Source organism: Lates calcarifer, linkage group LG21 (genome assembly GCF_001640805.2).
Source record: "Lates calcarifer isolate ASB-BC8 linkage group LG21, TLL_Latcal_v3, whole genome shotgun sequence".
Taxonomy (NCBI): domain Eukaryota; kingdom Metazoa; phylum Chordata; class Actinopteri; family Centropomidae; genus Lates; species Lates calcarifer.
The window spans coordinates 14,140,964-14,160,835 of NC_066853.1; the positions used below are offsets into that span (position 1 = coordinate 14,140,964).

Below are 19,872 nucleotides of genomic sequence, written 5' to 3' on the forward strand. Positions count from 1 at the left end.
AGTATGAGGATTTAATTAACCAATGACAGCTGGGATTTCCACTAAGCATACCTCAGAGACCCTGGGCCTCATCATTCTATCTCAGGTCAAATCAGCACGGACACTGCTGCCAAATCCTATTCATATCTAGCACTGAGCTGTCCTTCACATTTCCACTATGAGGCTATCAAGGGAGTTTCATGTGGCTGGAAAAATCAAACCATTTGATCCAAGAAAAGTATGGTTTTTCATGTTGATTTAAGTCTTCAGTAAAAGGGGAGGGGAGGGGGGGCGCAGCCTATGCAGGGTTCATCAGATAGATTACCTCTTAATGATAATATAGTATTGCTTCTTTGATTATACTGCCTATCTTTATTTCTACACCACTGACCCAATGAATTATTAAAGTAGTTATTTAACTACACTAATAGTGAGAATTTATAATATGGGAGTGAAAATGAATTAAATAACTGACATTAAGATACTGGTGAAAGTTATTGGTAAGAATAAAGGTGTGTGAGTGCTTGTTGGGGCATAGTGAATGACAGCGGGGAGTAATGACAGTGCACTACTACCATCTGGTGGTAAATTCTACTCCACTCATATTCAAGGAAGGACGTATTATATACCTTGACTCTGCCACCACTTGCATAACTTCCCCACATTTTGAAGTGAGCTATTTTTAATTGATGAGGAAAAGAGCAAATAAAGAAATTTATAAAATATACACAGAAGGAACATGTCCTCCTAAAATTTGTCTGCAACTTTGGACATCAAGTGTTTCTTTAGTGTTCTTTTCTGGCCTTAGTAGGATTATGTAGCACTTTGGTGCAAAGATGCAGCCCAGCAGTCCATAGCTGGAAGCCAATATAGCAAACACTTCTGTGACTGTGGAGTACTTCCCTGGAGAGGTGATGTAGGCAGGAACAAAGGCTACCCACACGGCACAAAAAATGAGCATGCTAAAGGTGATGATTCTGGCCTCGTTGAAGTTGTCCGGGAGTTTCCTTGCCAGGAAGGCCAAGACGAGGCAGATGCAAGCCAGCAGGCCAATGTAGCCCAGAACTAGAGCAAATGCTATGGGTGAACCTTCGTCACACAAGAGAATGACAATTGCGCTTTTGCGTGGTATCAGCTGGCGTGGAGTGGGGGGAGCAACAACCAGCCATGTTGTACAGATGATTACCTGCGTAAAAAGAAATATGTGGTTTTTAAAATCATCTGAATAAATGCTCCTCTAACTTTTCAAAGTGCAAAGCGAGTTAGAAGTCCTTGCCTGGATGAGTGTACAAAAGATAATGATTGCTTTTTGCTGCTTAGGCCCAAACCATTTCATCACATTACTGCCTGGAAGTGTAGCCCTGAAGGCCATTAACACCACTATAGTTTTCCCCAGAACACAAGAGATACAGAGGACAAAGGTGATGCCGAATGCTGTGTGTCGCAGCATGCAGGACCACTCAGAGGGCCGGCCGATGAAGGTCAGAGAGCACAGGAAACACAGAGTCAAGGAGAAGAGCAGCAGGAAGCTCAGCTCAGAGTTATTGGCCCTGACAATGGGGGTGGTTCTGTGACGAGAGAATATGAAGACCACAACGCAGGTGCAGAAGGAGCCAATAAGGGAAACAGCCATCAGGGTGACGCCCATAGTATCGCTAAAGGAGAGGAACTCCACTTCTTTGGGGATACAGGCTGTCCTGTCAGCACTAGACCAGAACTCTGGCAGGCAGCGCACACACTCTATGGCATCTAAAGGAAAGACAAGAAGGCTTTAGCTGCCATGCTGTGGCTTTTCCACTGCAACTGTACAGTAGGTCAGATTCTAGTGTGGGCAAGTAATCTTTCCTCACCAGTCTGATTGCTAATCTCCCCAGCTGTACAAGCCACACAATCATGGCAGCAGATAGGGAAGTTAGGTCTGATTGCCTTCCGGGTACCTGGGGGACAAATGCTGCTGCACACTGACATGGGAACCTAAGCAATAGAGGAAGCACACACTACACTGGTCACAACGCAGTCACATAATGAAAACATTATTGCACAAAATGCGAATCTACAAAATGTTGTTTGATTCTTTTGAGATGCCTACTTTGGTTTTGTTGCCATTCCACACAATGTTGTGGTCCTGGATCTGGAGTTTTTGTTTTCCGGTCATCTCGTCAAACTTGCCAATAGTGACAAAGTCCATTTCTCCATTTGGTTTCAGCTGCCAGTTGATCAGGTCATACATGGCTGCAGGGTCACCATTTTCATCAAACTTTGTCTCATCACCAAATGAGTTTGAATATTCCACCTGTTTTATGTAATGAAGCAGCTAAGGGAAGAAAGTGCTTATGACCATCTTGTAGAATAACCAAAACCTATTATTAATAGTTTCAGCATTATAATAACGTTTGTTGATCTAGACTGAATTAGGAGAACATATGGTACGGACCTGCCATGGCTGTATATTGTCTTAGATCTGGACAGGCCTGCTGAGGAAATGGCCCTTTTCCTTTCTCACAGCTTCTCATAGCCTTGAGTGCATGGGCAATGGCATACACAGCCTTGTAGACATTGTAGGAAATCCTTAGCTGTGACACATCTGAATATATATTTGTCACACTCCCCAGCTCCTCTGCTCCAGAGCATGGAGGTTTACCCTCAACATAATGTTCTTGACCTTCGGCCTGCAAACCCAGGCTGCACTGAAACACCTCCTCCCAGAAAGGTATCAGGAAGGGATCTTCGAGGGCATCTGGGCTTGTGGGATGCAAGCGAAGCAGAAAGTTTTGCAATCCAGGGATGTGTGCTTGTCGAATGGCAAATCCCAAAGAACCCTGGAGGATGTGGTGGTACTTTTTTGGGGTGGAGAGGACGGCAGCTGTACTCCACGCCTCACTTGCCAGCCACTGTATCCCAGTGAGCCCCTCTCTAAACTCAAGAGATACGCAGATGCCATTTTACACGAGACAGTAACAAAATTGAACTTTTATCATATTATAAATATTATAGTATTGTGGAAGCTTCTGAATAGCTGAAAGCATCATGCCTGAGTGCTTCATCAAACAATGCCTCTGCATCTTGCTCCAAAGCAAACACCAGAATCACCCGAGCCCCAGAGGAGCGGATTTTGGATACAATAGATGAAACTGCTGTCTGTGCTCGGTTCTTAGGGATGATTTCATGGAGGGCAACACAAGCACCTAACTTTATAATCTACGAGAACAAAAGAGGAAGAACAACTTAATTAATTTTATGTCTACACTGCAGTGTTTACATTTATAATGATTAAATTCTCTATTTATGGGTGTGTGACCCACCTTATTGGCAAAGATATTTGCCCCACCACGGCCATAGGCGTCATCCCCTGCAATCACACCCACCCAAGTCCAGCCAAAATGCTTGACAAGTTGTATTAGTGCATCTACCTAAAAGGAGACAAATGAAGAGAAAGAAAAAGACAGAGAGGCAGAGACATGCTTTTGTCAGTGTAGAGAGGTTACATCACACTGTAAATAATGTAAAAGGGTGTCTATTCCATCTAACCTGGAAGAAATCACTGGGCATGGTCCTTAAAAAAGCAGGAAACTCCTTTTTGTCACTGAGACAGGCACAACTGGAGAAATAACTGACCTGAATGCAAGACATGTGGTAATTTAATGAAACAATGTCTAGCATTAAAACTTTCTTAAATCAGTCGGTTAGACTTAACTCACAGTACCAAAAAGTAACACAAAAGTATAAGAGCAAGTAGCAATTTAAACTACTATTTCTACCCTGCCCAGTAACTCTAACACACAGTAAATGACTGGTACATAGCTGCTGAATAGCTATGACTAACTTACCTGTGGCACATGGAAGACTCCCAGGAAACGAGCCACTACCAGAGACTGAGTAGAGCCTCCATCTCCTATCACTGCTGGCACAGTCTCATGACACGTGCCTTTGCTCTGTGTCTCTCCTTCAAGCCCTGAACCCTTCTCAGTCCCCATTAGCTCCATGGCAGCCCTCAGAGCCTGATGGGGTGTACTGCATGAATCATAGATCTTATAGCCCAGTGTGATGTTGGGAAGGAGTCTGCCATCCCTGTTGATCTCCTCGATGGCAAAGATCATAGTCTGCATCCAACGGAATGTCCGAAAATTAAATCTGGAAGAATAGAGGCGATGTCTTGAGGCAACACAATTCAAAATGTGAAACCTTGTAAAAAAAAAAAAAAAAGAAAAAAAAAAAAGAATTTTATGGCAATCACAAAACATGGATGCGCTGAACTGTGGAGGCAGGATTTGTGGTATATTAGATTACAGTTGTTAAATCACAACTTTGCAGCTCTAGCAATTTGAGGACTAGCTAAAAGCAGCTTACCTGGTGCATTGTGTGAGGGGAGGTGTAGAGGTGTAAGACAGACTGGGCTCCACTACCATGTCATGAAGCGAGAAGAGTCCCCCCAAGATAATGTCTCCCCTTTTCTCCAGCACAGGCAAGGACATAGAACCTGGGATTATTTCACATTTCTGGACTTGGTGGGAGTTGTAGGGAAAAAGCCCACACCACAAGAGACCCCAAAGCACAAACTCTGTCCTTTTCCATGAAAGCCCATCCTCTGCTGAGCTCAGGAAAAAATGATTCATCCTTTTTTTTAAGCTATGCCACCATATACCTTTAACAGCAAATATATGTCTATGCCTGTTCAAATAACAGCTATTTGGATAAACCACACAGACAAATAATGGGCCTAATAAGTACCTTGCTTGCTGACAAAGCACCAAACAATGTGTCAGTGGTCAGTAAAAAGCAAGTGCACAGAAAATAACACATCGTGAACCCATTCAGACTTGGACAGCATCTACAGAATTTAAGTACAAAATCACCTGTAAAGTCATTACAGATAAAATATGTTTAACTCCAACTAGTTAGTAAAAAGCATCTCATCAACCTAAACTCATAAAAAAATCCAAGTTCATGAAATACTTTCAGAGTGCTGCATCTTCATTGCACCAACAGAGAATAGTAAAAGATGCTACCCTGCAGCTGATATATATGCTTCTCCCAACTGTCAAATTGACCATATTTCCCCTGGGTAGTGGTCAATGGAAAAAGAAGGTTTCACAGTAAGTAACAACAATAACAAGGAACTGGAATGAGCACTTGAGTGAAATGGGAAAAGACAATAACAGTGTCATGTCACAGTGTCATGCCTGACTAGGCCTAACTCATCCTTCAGTGATGTGAAGAGGCAGACAGTAGACCCATGTCACCGCAGGCTGCTAAATGAAGCTACATATCTTTCAAACACACACACACAAACATGAAGCACACAGTTGTATCAAACACAAGGGAACATTAAGATCTTATAATATATTGTTCATGGTAATCAACAGAAAGAGGTGCATGATTGTATTGATTTGAATGGAGATTTAGTGTGAACATATTACATTAGAGTTTAACCTGACATACAGTGTAACTGTTACGTTGTTATATGCTCTCAAAATCACAAAAGCTTCACCAGAAATTTGTCTTACAACTTTTCTTGAATGATCTCGTTTTTTGTAATTTTTCTTCTTCTTATATAAAATATCCTTCCGTGAGGTTAAACAGCATTAATATGGTGAGATTAATGAGTCATTTGGGTGCTGTGCATATCATTACTGGCACAAACCCTGCAGGCTACAAAACAGAGCACCACAGAGTATAAAGTTAAGAGAATATTACACGCTGCATGTTGTGCTGCCTCAGGCCATATAGGTTTCCTTATTCATTTAATATGCCCCTGTGTGACATTCAGAAGAGGAAAGACAGAAGTGCCCCAAGACAGGATGTTCAGTGTTATCATACAGTAGTTTCCTTTTCTTGTAAGTAAACCTTTAACAAGATCGGAGAGTCAGAGGATCCTTTGCTCTCAGGGGAAATGGGTCAGCCTGGGTTGTTTCTGAAAACAAGCTGATTAGAAGTGAACAATAATGAGACTGCAACTGTATCAAAGTTGTCCTCACAGGGATATTATGTGATTCAAAATCATTGAAGCCCCTGAGTATTGTGTGTTCCACTGTATTCTGTAAAGCCTTAGTACAAACAGGGAAACTGGAGAGAGATAGAAAAAGAAAACAGACACAGTCATATTGATGGAGCAGTGAGAGTAATAGGTTCTAACAGTGAGTAGTTGGGAGTGAGTAAACATGAATGATATGATAAGTAGATTGACTTGAAGCATAGGTTAAGAGAGACATGCAGACAGACAATGAATGGGAAAAAAATACAGACAAACAGTGAAACAGAAAGATAAGGGCAGGAAGGAAAATATAGAAGTAAAAGAGGAACAGGTACAGACATATAGAAGGGAAGAAAGATAATATCATGTGTCAGTTCAATACTTTGGTGTATTTTAAGGGTTTATCTTTGAAAAAAAGTTATCCTCAATTCAACTTATTCCCTCAGTATTAGTTCCAATTCCACACAGACTGGGCAACCTATTCATATCTTTCAGCCAAAACTCAAAACTCTCTCTCTTCATCTCTATGTCTTATTAAGAACATGCACAGGGACTGAAACAAGACCAGACTTCACAAGAAATCTGCAGATAAAATTTACCCTAATGGGGAGGCTGAAAACATGTGAGTCTGTTGTGGTAGCAATCACAGAACCCACAAGTGCACCCCAGTGGTCAAGAAGACCAACAGGCTGAAGAAGGAATCCTTTAGGGCTTGGCTGGTCCAGGAAACTCCTTAAGAGAGAGGGGAGAAAGACTGTTAGTACTCTAGTTGCTGTTAGTCAAAGAGGCTATAGCATATTTCAGCAGAGGGGGTGAACAGCTGACCTGAACTGAGGGCACTGTTGGATGGCAGAAGGAACACTTTGAAGAGCTCCTGAAAGCAGCTGATGTGTCCACCACAAAGAAGACAGAGTTGGTCCATTTCTCTGTGAAGGTCACAAAGATATTCTGAAAGCTCAGCAGTGGCAGGGTTCTGGGAGTGAATGAAAAAGACGTAAAAGACATAGAGAAGAGCCACAGACATCAACTGCTGAGGAACAGGAGAGCAGACACAACATTGTCATTGTCAGTAGCAGGACTGTCTGAGAAATTCAAAAGAATTTTCTCCAAACATAACATTCCAGTGCACTTCAGACCTGGCAACACCCTCAGACAGAAACTTGTCATCCCAAGGACAAGACTCCCAAGCACAAGTTGAGTAACCTTGTGTACGCTGTGCAATGCAGTGAGAAGTGTTCAGACCTGTACACAAGTGAAACCAAACAACCACTCCACAAGCGCAAGTGTAACAACCAGAAATAGAATTTATTTTGGGGAACTTTTGTATACTGCTTATTTAGCCAATTAACCTTCAATATGGACCAGTGTATCAGAAGCTCTAGGGTCGCTCAGGAGAAACGGCATCAAGTGGCACAGGTGAATCAAGACACAGACTATGTTGACATGGTATAAAATGGTAAGACCAATTTATTCTGTCTCGTCCTATTTCTATTTATGAAGCTGTTTATGGTACCTTCAAATTAATCACCAACCCCTCTAAGTTTTTGTTTTGTAAACCAAGCACAAATGAAAATACCACAAGAAAAAAACAACAAATAAACAAACACAAAAATCCTGTTTCACAATGCAATAAAACCTCACTTAGCCAAAGTTTTCGGCATAAACCCTGCTTATTTTGCAGTGTCCATGAAACAGAGATCCAGGAATTCAGTCTCTCTGTGTAAGTCCATTCATTATCAGAGTGTGAAGTGAAAGTGTTTCCTTGTGTAGGCGGGGAGTGTATTTGTCCTACCAATATCCGTTGAACAGCAGCAGTTCAGGCAAGTTCTCACTTTCTCTCGATCCGACTCTGGGTAGGCTTGCCAGTCCAGCACTAACCACACATCCTCCAACAGGAGCAAGCTGGGCTGAAGAATCCAAAAATCATGCAAGATCCCGCATTCCACCAGAGAATCGCCAGGAACAGTGAGGAAATACAAAGGCAGAAGAAACCAACAGAGAAAACGACGACCTGGCCTTGAATACACAAAGCCAAAAAAATATTATGAAATTATTGCTAACTTATTTAAATGTATTCTCTTCCCTTAAAGTATCTACAGAGCTGTTAATCTGTTGCTTTAGCGAAATAAAATTGTCATTACTCCTATAACAACCTGTCTCTCAGTCTCCATAAGGCACCTCTAGAGGGGAATCACATAACACTTCACAACTTAGCTTCAACTCGATTAAATTGAGCTAGCAGGAAAAAATTTAGTCACAATATAACCAATAATACATCTGAACTCATCTCACAAAAGTTTAAAAAAAAAAAAAGCATTATTGAATACATTACATTTGCTCAAAACCGCATCAGTGTTACACCTTCAACACAACTCATATTAGCTGCTAATCAGCTTCACAGTAGTAAACCAGTCTCAGTACCGGAACAATAATTAACAGTTACACATACAGTAAATCAACACATTGAACAGTTTCCACTAAATGGAGTTACAATAGGAGATCTACCAAAGCTAACGTGGCTAATCTTAGCTAGCGGGATTAATGCCAACTCATGCTAGCGCGGTTAGCGGCTGCTAACGCTAGTGCTCGGTCCCGTTTTCAGTTATCTCATCAAATTTAACAATCGACTCACCAAGAATTGTCCTTTCAGGCAACTAGCAAAAGAACTGTAACCACGACAGGCGCTTTTTTCATTTCTAGAATTGAGGTATCAGCGTTTATCTTGCTCTCTGCTCTCTCTATGCGTCTGTCTCGTTTTCTGCTCAATCAGGAAGATATTGTGGGATCTACATAGCGGAAAGGTGTCACTAGGGAAAGCTGTTTTAGCACTTTCTTAATCATGAATTGTATCAGAGAGGCTCAAAATGAAATATTTATCCATTTAATTATGTTTTAATTTATTCAATACTGAATCCTCTGATCACAGATCATTCTTCCTATAGTTTCAGAATTTATTCAACAGAGTTCTGGTAACCGGGGGTTATACATGGCACCACACAGGAGAGCCAGCTCATCAGGACAAAACTAACGTGGCTAATCTTAGCTAGCGGGATTAATACCAACTCATGCTAGCGCGGTTAGCGGCTGCTAACGCTAGTGCTCGGTCCCGTTTTCAGTTATCTCATCAAATTTAACAATCGACTCACCAAGAATTGTCCTTTCAGCAACTAGCAAAAGAACTGTAACCACAACAGGCTTTTTTTCATTTCTAGAATTGCGGTATCAGCGTTTATCTTGCTCTCTGCTCTCTCTGTGCGTCTGTCTCGTTTTCTGCTCAATCAGGAAGAGATCGTGGGATCTACATAGCGGGAAGGTGTCACTAGGGGGAGCTGTTTTAGCACTTTCTTAATCATGAATTGTATCAAAGAGGCTCAAAATGAAATATTTATCCATTTAATTATGTTTTAATTTATTCAATACTGAATCTTCCGATCACAGATCATTCTTCCTATATCTTCAGCATTTATTTAACAGAGTTCTGGTAACTGGGGGTTATACATGGCACCACACAGGAGAGCCAGCTCATCAGGACAAGACTCGGCTGTTCATTTACACCTAAAGGAGAAGGGACACTCCTCCAAAATGTGGACCTCATTGTCCACATTTTAGATAGATAGGACAGATGGTTTGAGAGAGGAATAAAAGAGGCCTTCTATGTCCATCTGGAATGTCCATCTTTAAACAAAGGTGGTGGCCTATGACACCAACTGTCAGCTACCTATAACGCAGTCCTGAGATCCTTGCCTAGGCGATGTAACCCCCATTCACACCTTGAGACATGTGACCCTAACGACTCACATGATGCAACGACACACCAACGAGTCACACCTGCACTCATGTGACCCTAACGACAGGGTGGGTTAACGACTCTCAGGACCACCTCCTAGAAGTTAAATACCTGGGACTCCCCAACCAGTTTTCAGAATTGAGGAAGCCTTTTGGATGAGAGGTGAAACGTCTTCAGGAAACCTAAAAGAAGTCCGGTTGCCTTCAACTTTAGCAGTTAAGACTACCATGACTGGATGACTGAGAACCTACACAGACAGTACATTGATGTCTTTCTCACAACTTGTTCTGGACAGGGACCTAAGCTTACCACTCTTAGGGTAAAAGCAATTTCTTCATACAGTGGTGACATCATTGAGAGACCTGTGGTCATTCAGTCTCCTGGAAAGCTAAAAAAAAGCTAAAAAATCCAGCTTTCCTACTAAAGAACATATGTTGCTTTGATCCTTGAGACTTGCACATTGGATATATAATGACAGTTTGTATGTCTGTTAATTACTGATACTCCACAAAATTAGTTTTATGAATCTGTTCAGTGATAATAATAATAATAATCTCAGGCTTGGTCTTGCATTTTTGTTCATTTTGACATGTTTCGGATCCTTCTCAAGGTCAATACTAACACACATTTTGTTATGAAAAATAAGTGTGGTGCCCCTGTAACTGTCTACACCCACCACAATTAAGCAGTTTAAAGTTACGTATCTCTCTCAGGGATCTCTCCTATTTTCCCATCTTTGGGTATGTTGGCATAATGAGTCACTTGAATGGAGTGTGCCACAGACTCTTGCCTTACAATGCAGTAGCAGAGGAGTCTGTACGTGCTTGCTCATTAGTACAGTATGACTGGTGGAAAGTTGTTGATGCTGACCATTCTAACCATCACCTCTGAATGGTCAGAATGAGTGTGACAGACATTCGATTGTTCTCCATTGTGACACATTCAGAGGAACCTTTTATTAGCACCACATTTTCTCCTGCAAAACTGCCTTAATTGGGGCATTGTGTTAAGGCCACATACCATGTAACCACAACATCCCCAATTCTATTCTGACTAGGGACCTGTATCTCAGTACAGTATCTACAGTATCTCAAGCCCCTGTCCCCCCATGTTCCTTGTCTGTATCTCTACTGCCCCAATTAAATGAGGCAAATAGCTGTTGTCTTGACAAAAACAGTAATTTTGCCCTGTAGAACGTGGGAGCTGCTGAAATGCAGCTGCTTCAAAGGAAAATAACTTTTTTTTGTCAAAACAGTGGTGATATGGTGATGTTTCTGATGTAACAAAAAAGCAAAAAAAATCTTACCCTTTAATAAAGAGGTCTATCTATAATGTTGTCTGACATTTTTGATCACAGTCTTAGACTGTCAGTGGCAGAAAAAAATACTTAAGTGGACTTAATTTAACATGGACAATTTGCCATTGTATTGCATTACAGCAGCTGTTTATGGTTGTTGGATGCACCGTTCTTGCTCAAAACAGTCATGTAGTCCTACATGGACATTGGAAAATAAGGCCAGGAGTTATCTTTTAAGTCTGTCGAAACTGAAAATTGCATACCAAATACAGAAGGTTCAAGGACAGGATTTTGGATGGGCGTTTTGACTGAAAAGCTTTGATTTGTTTTTATTCTCCGCACCCTAGCCCTTACATATCTAGTTATTTCTAAGCAAAGAGGAACACACATCTGAAACTACATGTCTGATTAAGCTTGCCTTTCCACTGACATGTTGTGTATTTATGTCATTCACAAAATAAACTATTCATTCATCCATGTTTTGAATGCTCTGTAGAAGTCAGTTCCCCAAGTTCCCTGAATGATTTGAGTTGCTATCTACTAATCTGAACCTGTGTGTTCTATGTCCAGTAGTGGAAAAAAAGTTTTCGGACACCCCATGCATTTGTGAAATATTGCATTAAACAAAGGTGGTGGCCTATGACACCAACTGTCAGCTACCTATAACGCAGTCCTGAGATCCTTGCCTAGGCGATGTAACCCCCATTCACACCTTGAGACATGTGACCCTAACGACTCACAATCACTCTTAGGTCTTCAAGTGCAATTTCTTTTAGTACAGTCACAGCTAAAATACTAAACAAATCATAAAAAAGCCATTACAAACTTAAAAGTTGATTGGTTCCATAAAAATACATAAGAAATTTTGAGTATTGGGTCATTTTGGTACTGGTGATCCACTAATGAAGGTTGTGCTTTTTATTAAAAGACACAATTTTTGATGGTGGTGATGGTTTATTTATTTTTTGTTCAGTTTTGAACACATTCTCTGTTATTTGTTGACTTTGATACCGACAATGTTGAGAACTGATATATTGAAACTGTCAAGAATTTAGTTTTGTTAATTTTTCTTGTAAACAATAAACAAAAACATATAATTTGTATTTGTTTGTGTCTGTCTAATGCAGCCACACCTTTTGAAACACAAAAAAGATTTTTCCCCAAATATTTCATGATAATATTTGAGATTGTGTAAAATTTTAAGGGTGTCCGAAAACTTTTTTCACCTCTGTACTTGCTTTGAAATACACTTAGTGTATGAAAGAGTATCGTTAAACATTCATCATCATTGTTTCAGTATTGTATGCGATTTCACAATGTTAAATCTGTCATATTAATGTTCATTTTTAAAAGTCTGAGCATGACACACAACATAAGATAAAGGTAAAAACAGATAATGAAGGATGGCCTGCATATCTTAAAGTTTTAATGTAGCACCTATCAAAGGTCACATTCCTGCTTGGATGGTACTCTAAAGTCTGTCAGAACAAAAGAGGCCACAATTAAAACCATCAAGGAAATTGGGTTTAGTTTACGAAATGAGTGTCATGACCATTTCACATTTAGTTGAAGGGTGTCCACAGACATGTTTTATCTTTAGCCATAATATAGTAATCGCGAGTTAAGGCTATTATTAATGTTATTTTAAAGTGCAGAAATCAAAGAGTATTTGGATAAACTGGGGAGAAAAATGAGAAATGTGTCTTTGTTATAAATATTAGTTCATACTATAAAAGTGGCAAAACCAAAAACGTTTTGCCACTTTGAAAAGTGAAAAAAAGTTTAACCATCTCTCAGATGGAAAATCTAAAAGATAAAAACAACTAATGGCCTGATTAAAATGTTTGGGACATGTGCCATCTGGAGAGTAGGGATGCATGTGTGTGTGTGTGTGTGTGTGTGTGTGTGTGTAATATGTTATGTTGTGTTTGGGGGATGACTTGTTTGTGAACTTGTACATCAGGAAAATAACCAGTCAACATTATGTGTTGTTTTAATTTTAATCAGTCATGAACAACAACTTTCACTGAAGAATAACACACACTTGGGAAACACTTAAAACTTGTTATTGTGTACATCATGGAAAGGAGGAAGCATCATGGCATCATCCTAAACCTGCCAATTTACCTTTTACCCAGGGGGCTGAGGGGGAAACAAGGGGGCCATCTGGGCAAGCAAAGACAAGCAAGTGTTTGCGACAGGGCTGATGACATCTGCGCCTGAGGTTATGAAACAGGAGCTCAGCAGGTGTTGTGTTGGAAATTAATTAATTTTGAGTTTTAATGGAAGGTGATCTCACCTTTTTCAAAACAAGTCACTGACATTAATTAGCAAGACTACAGCAGAGTCATTATTCAGCACCAGCTACGCTAATTAGTTTGTTACAGGGGAGAATAAAATATAACCTTTAAAGTCAAATGTGGCACATCTGGCATGTCAAAGTTGCTATAAGTAGTTCTACTGGGGTTTCTCATTTAGATACTTTTGTTTTTACATGCAATACTATGATTCTATGATGCAATCACAAGATGCTTATTGAAAACACAAACTTCAGAGTTACAAGTGGTTCTTCAGACAGCAATTTTATCATTTTATCAAAGACAATCAAATATATTCAGATAAAGCCAAATAAACAACTGATAAAACATGCTACATAGTATGTATGTCATAGTTGTTAAAATGGCACAAAATAAAGAAGTATAAGCCTACTTCCAGAAAATTAATCACGAAACTTCCAATTCTTTGGCTTGGCAAAAGTTCAACATCATGTTGTTGGATAAAGCAACTTTAATTCTATATTACAGCTTTAATATATCTTGGCCTGCTCTCCAATCACCCTTCTCTGTCCTGGCTGACTTTCCCACATTTTTGGCCCAAGAATTCAAATAATTTGGCTTTGTTCACTGAGATATAAATCTAATGCCTGATAGCATAACATTGAATTTCAAGTTGGTTTACATCTGGGCTGATCTAATAGGGTTTGGATGGTCCTCTCATCCACAATTTGGATGTAATTTCATATGACTGCATGCATATTTGTCTTGCAGGTTATCAGAGTTGGGCAGCATGGTCGTAATAGATTTTGTTCTATAAGCATCTTTGTATGTTGTTATACCCCATTCACAGAGATTAATCTATCTGGTTACAGCCTTTGCAAAAGCACCCCCAAATCTTCAGCAAATGTCATATTTGACAGGAGACACTTCAGGCTTGTGGGCCTCTTCAGGCATCCATGAAATCATGACCATACCAAAGTCCTTATGGTTCTGCTGGGCTTTAACAAACAAACTTTGAGAGTTTGTAGAGATACTTTAAATCAAATGATGTTTCTCTGTATTTATGAAGGTCACATAATGTCATCCGTTGTTTGCTGAAGCAATGTCAAATTTTTCAAATTTTTTAATTCAGCTGTGAGGCTGTGTACAGTACGGAATCTTCCGTGATCTGGTATACAGTACCCTTTATTTTGGCATTTTTTAAGGAAAATGTTCAGTCTAAAATCACATAGCCCTTAACATTATAAACCATGAGAAAGGGATGGTTTTAATGCAGAGTTTAGCCTCAAGCGCACTATAAGGTTACGTACTTGTACCTATAATGAAAACCTATAATGAATACAATGATTTGACACAAGACTCAGATGATACTTCACAGAGGACACTAAAAGTCCAAATATAAATTTAGACCAACTTATATATAACATATATTTGGTTAAGAGAAACTACCCTGAATGAAAAATAACTCAGGCCTCCAAAGGCTTTTCATGTGCAAGTAGTTTCTGGTAGAGCTTACTTTGCATTAATAACTTCTAACTTGGCCCTCACCTGCTTTCTGACAACTGTTGTTTGCTACTCTTTAGTAATTTTTTCTGCTAAATATTGCAGAAAATATATTGTTCCTCATATCTCAAATTTGGTCCATTTCAACATTTATACTTCTATTTTGTGTTTGCATGTTCTGTATTCAATCATATTTATATAGATATTTGTCTCCTAATGTGTTTGTTTTACTGTCTTTGTTTATTCCTTTCAATATTGTACTTTCATTGTGTCAACAAGAGCACTTTATAAACTGTTTCTTAAATATAATAATCATCATCATCATTACTATCAGTGGTAGCATCATCTCTCTAACCAATGCAGCTTTTCAGCTGTTACATAATGTTGCCAGGAGATGGCAACATTGTCCATGGTATGGACTTTGCTCCTTAGTTCACAAACAAGACTACTGTGCAATTGGAGTGTGTGTGTGTATTGTGCATTAATAATACAAGCATTGCATTAATACAGGGTTAACCATTTGATTTTCTTCTCTTTTTCCCACAGGTTTGGTCAAGTTTACAGTCAACTTTCTACCACTAGGGTTGGTAGAGGCAGGGCTTTTTTAAATACTTTGATTTTTTTTTCTAGTTTTACTTTTCTGCTTGCTTGTCTTCTTGTACAGTCAGTCTTTACATGTGGCCTGTTATAACTGGAGGGTACATGGCTATTGTGATCATAAACATACAAAAAAATAACCTTACACAATCATCTAGTCCCCGTTAATGTTTTATTTTCCTCCTAAACATAGATTTTTTTTTCTTTCCATATGTTTTCTGAATCACTGTTTTGGACGGAAGTATATTTCCAACTTTGTGGCAACAGTTTGGTGAAAATTCTTCACTCTTTCAACATGACAGTGCTGACCTGCATAAAACCAGGTCTGTGAAAATGGGTGTTACACACCGGCCCTTACCTCAACCCCTTACCTCAACCCCATTAAATTCTGGGATGATCTGGATTACAGACAGTGAACCAGGCCTCATTGTCTATCATCAGTGTCCAACCTCACTAAGGCTCTTGTAGCTGAATGGGAGAAAATCACTGCCGCTCGGTTGAGAAATGTTGTGGACAGCCATCGTAGTTCAACATTTGCACAGGGATGTAATGTTTGGGAACTGCATCATTTTGGCCATGTAACATAGATAGACAGAAAGATAGATCATCATTTACGTGCAAGTCCACTGTTACATTGAAAACAGGATACAACATGAGAGCAGACCAACACCCAAGGCCGCAAGGTTGAGGCCTTTATTTCCTCTAGACCTTGGTTAGACCTTCTTGTTGTGAGGTGATAGTGCTAGCCACTCAGCCAGTGTGTCAATTAACTATACTTTTTTATTGTATTTGTACCACCCATGCCTGTTTGCATAGTTGGTGTGCTTCAAAATGGATATATAGTCACCTATTTTGATTACTTGTTTTAAATCACATGACTATATACCATAGAACACTGTGAAATTTATCACAACATATTTTTCTTATTTGTTATTCATTGTGATGTCTTTTGTGCATCATTAACATGTCACAAGATTTGATCCCCCTTCCCATATTTTAAAAATAAAAGCATAGAAACTTGTCTTTCTTTCTTGAAGTTTGTTGAGTTCAAACAATAACATCATGAACAAATAAAAGTATCAGATTTGGGCCCCAAGGCACAGTCTTGCCAAACGCAAAAGAGATCTTAAGGGGATCATGATGCAATAGCTCTGAGAGGAACTTTCCAGTGTAAGCTGAAAGGAAAGACATGGAGGCAGGCTGGAGACACTGTGAACTCTAGAGGGAATTTGTTAGTTTGTTTGCTTCTGATTAGAAAAAGCCGGAGGTGAAAGTCATGGTCAGGTTTGAGGCACCTGCACTTCACAACATGTGCTCCTACTAAATCAGCTCCCAAAGGGCAAATCGTCTAGAGAGCCCTGAAGTGTTTCATAAACTAACAGACATCTCTACAAACACACAAACAACAAACTTTTTAATTAAAAAGGGCCTAAGAGGCAAATCAGTTCACTATTTATCACCCCTTAGGCTGAAAAATAACAATAATAACAAATTAAATATCACACGGCCCAATGCCTTGCTAAATCAGGTGTGTTTAATTGTTTATTTTGATCAGTTGTCAAAAGTGTAATTTTAATTCCCTTATCCAAATGCAGAGGTCCCTAAAAAATGATGTAACACATACTGGTAAAATAATAGAAAATAAAATGTAAATGTGCCACAATAATTTTACAATAAATATTGTTTGGGATATTAAGACACAGATATATTTTTTCACATTTACATCTTCCATTATGTACATAATTAAGTCTTAATGGCCAGTACAGATATATTTAAATACACACATACATACAAACACACACACACACACACACCACACACACACACACACACACATATATATGTATGTATGTATAAGAAAATGAATGAAAAATCAGTCCAAATTAGCAGTTTTAACAAATCGGATAAATGTTTGTGTAGATATCTACATTTGCATTAAGCATCTAATTTACAGTGCACTGAATAAGGTCTTGTGACTAAAAAAGTGATAGAGTGCAACTTTAAAACTAATTTTGTACAATGTATGAATAGAATCCTCAAAACACATCATATTTTCAGAACAAGAAGTCTATAATTTTCCTCGCCTATAGTATCTGTTCAGACAAAACAGTTTCAGATGTTTTCAAGTAGGCCTAACTGGAGTGGGCAATCAATTTAAAGGTTAATATTTATGTACAGTATATAGTGGTGGCAATGGGAGTTAATCATTGATAAATATATATAAATAAATATATATAGCACAAAAATGCATCATAACTTAAATCAAAAGAAAGAAGAAATAATAGTACATTCAAAATCTGGCATCAAATAAACAGCTATAATTAAGAAATTCTTTCAAGTGTAACACTTTTTAATGAATAAGCAGGAGTATCTGATCTAATATATTCAAGAATAATGTGTGCGTGTGTAATAACTGTGGGAACTGTGAGAAACTGTAGGCTTAGAACAGCATTGTCCTTACTGCAGATGATCAAAAAGTGTGCATAACTTCAAAACCATAAAATACTAATATGTAAATAACAGATGGAGGAGAACTAAGTTTCTGACTGAAAATATGAAGGAGTTTTTGGAGCATAAAAAAGGGCCAGGGTTTGCTGGGTTGAATTCATTCTTACATGACTGGGACCTAATGCCTGCTTGTCTATTCACATACCAAAACTGAATTTACTTTTAATGTCCAACACTGCACTGTGGGGGGTTAATTTGCTGAATTAAAGTAATGTGAATTTGGCAATAAACAGGAAGGATACGTGCATGTTTTCAAAAGACCTTTTTCAGTGGAGGTAGAAGTACTCAAAAGCAGTACCTCAATATAAAAATACTACGTAACAAGGGAAAGTATAGTATGTACAATCACTGTCAACATCATCAGAATTTCCTAAGTAAAAGCATTGATTATCGAGAATGACCCCAGTCTAACTGTTATATGTAGCCCGTGGAATTAGGTACCACAAAGGACAGATTTACTTAAGGGGTTTGTACAGTATAGCTTGGATTTAATGATTGGCCATCTTGGAACAGGTCATTCATTTAGTGTACTGAATCCCTTTGACAGTGTGTTGTAGTCTTTAGCAAAAATTAATTAAAAGAAAATCATGACACAAAATGTGGCAGTGGGCTATGACTAATGACAGAAAAATTCATATTTAACCATAAACCCACAGAAATAATCCAGTAATGTACACTGTTATTTAGATGGGGCACTTACATTCCAGCATGTTTCACCAAACCCACGTGGAACTTCCCAGAGATTGCACAACGACACACTGTCAGTTACCTTCAACAGAATTAAAAATAATATATAACTTGCACCTTTTCTCTAGTAACAAAGTACATTTGCATAGTGTGACTTTATGCACGCTATTACCATTGTACGTGAGAACATAGTGCTAGGACAGGAAGTCCAGTAGTACCTAAATCATACCATCTTGTTAAAATATCAACAGATGATATCTTCTTAACATTTGTACAGGGATATTCCACAAGATGTATGTGTATTTACCCAGTACTTTACACGATGGGATTTCAGGCCCGTCCACTTCGCAAATCGTCAGGTTGTTCGCACGGAAACAGGAAGTAAAACTTTGATGCTCACTGCGGGTGTAACAATGGTATTACTCAATACTGCCACCATGTGACCAAAGTCAGCACCAACAAGTGCCTGTGCCAGCGCACTTAAGAATCCAGTTTTTTCATTTACCTATATCTAAACAGCGTTAGCACTCAGAAGAAAACCACAAATAACACATAAATAACCATTTAACTTCGATAACTAAACCTAAGTGGAAAATTATATGTGGATATATTTACCACCCGGTTATATTATAATATAAACTGTGTTGTATTGTTTGTATTGATGCATTGACTTGTTTTAAATTAATTATGACTACTGTAAAACTATTATTTTTCAAATTTTCTACTCTGTTATACACTGCAGTGCATCATACTGATTCATCATATGTTGTTTGCAAAGAACTTAATCTGCAAAGTAACTAGTTACCAAAATAATTTCATACAATATTTAATGGCAAATCCCAATCAAGCTCTATCTCACTTGTCTCTGATTGGTTAGCAACAGGCCAGTGAGTACTACCGTCAGCTAAGATTATAAAACGTCACATTTAAGTTTGCATTGACCTGGACCCTGGGTGGCTCTGCCCCATCAGGATCTGCAAGTAGAAAATGTCACCAGTGATAACCAGACTGATCTTTGTGGTGATCCTGTTTGAATTTAGATTAGCACAGGAGGAAGCTCCTCTCTGTCAGTTACTGGGGAGTCCAGAGTTCCCTCTGTTGACCAAAAAGGGAGATGTTACAATAGGGGGAGCCTTTTCCATCCACAGCAAAATCACACAACCTCCACTTTCCTTTACAGAAAAACCAACACGCCTCACATGTTCCAGGTAATGTTGTGCACTGTATAAGAATACTTTCTCATGAGTTAAGTCACAGTGAATACAAG

General features: G+C 38.9%; 1 protein-coding gene across 1 annotated transcript; it reads right to left on the reverse strand.

Moving 5' to 3' along the window:
- Positions 1–630: 630 nt before the first annotated feature.
- LOC108900940 (extracellular calcium-sensing receptor-like) lies at positions 631–18,981 on the reverse strand. Its single transcript, XM_018702223.2, is given in 15 exon segments — positions 631–765; positions 767–1,165; positions 1,256–1,728; positions 1,830–1,953; positions 2,069–2,293; positions 2,414–2,434; positions 2,436–2,892; positions 3,011–3,177; positions 3,282–3,389; positions 3,508–3,594; positions 3,807–4,110; positions 4,327–6,682; positions 6,776–15,970; positions 18,619–18,687; positions 18,913–18,981. Coding segments are annotated over 12 exon segments (2,670 nt in total). The 5' UTR covers positions 4,593–6,682; positions 6,776–15,970; positions 18,619–18,687; positions 18,913–18,981; the 3' UTR covers positions 631–726.
- Between the last annotated feature and the right edge of the window lie 891 nt (positions 18,982–19,872).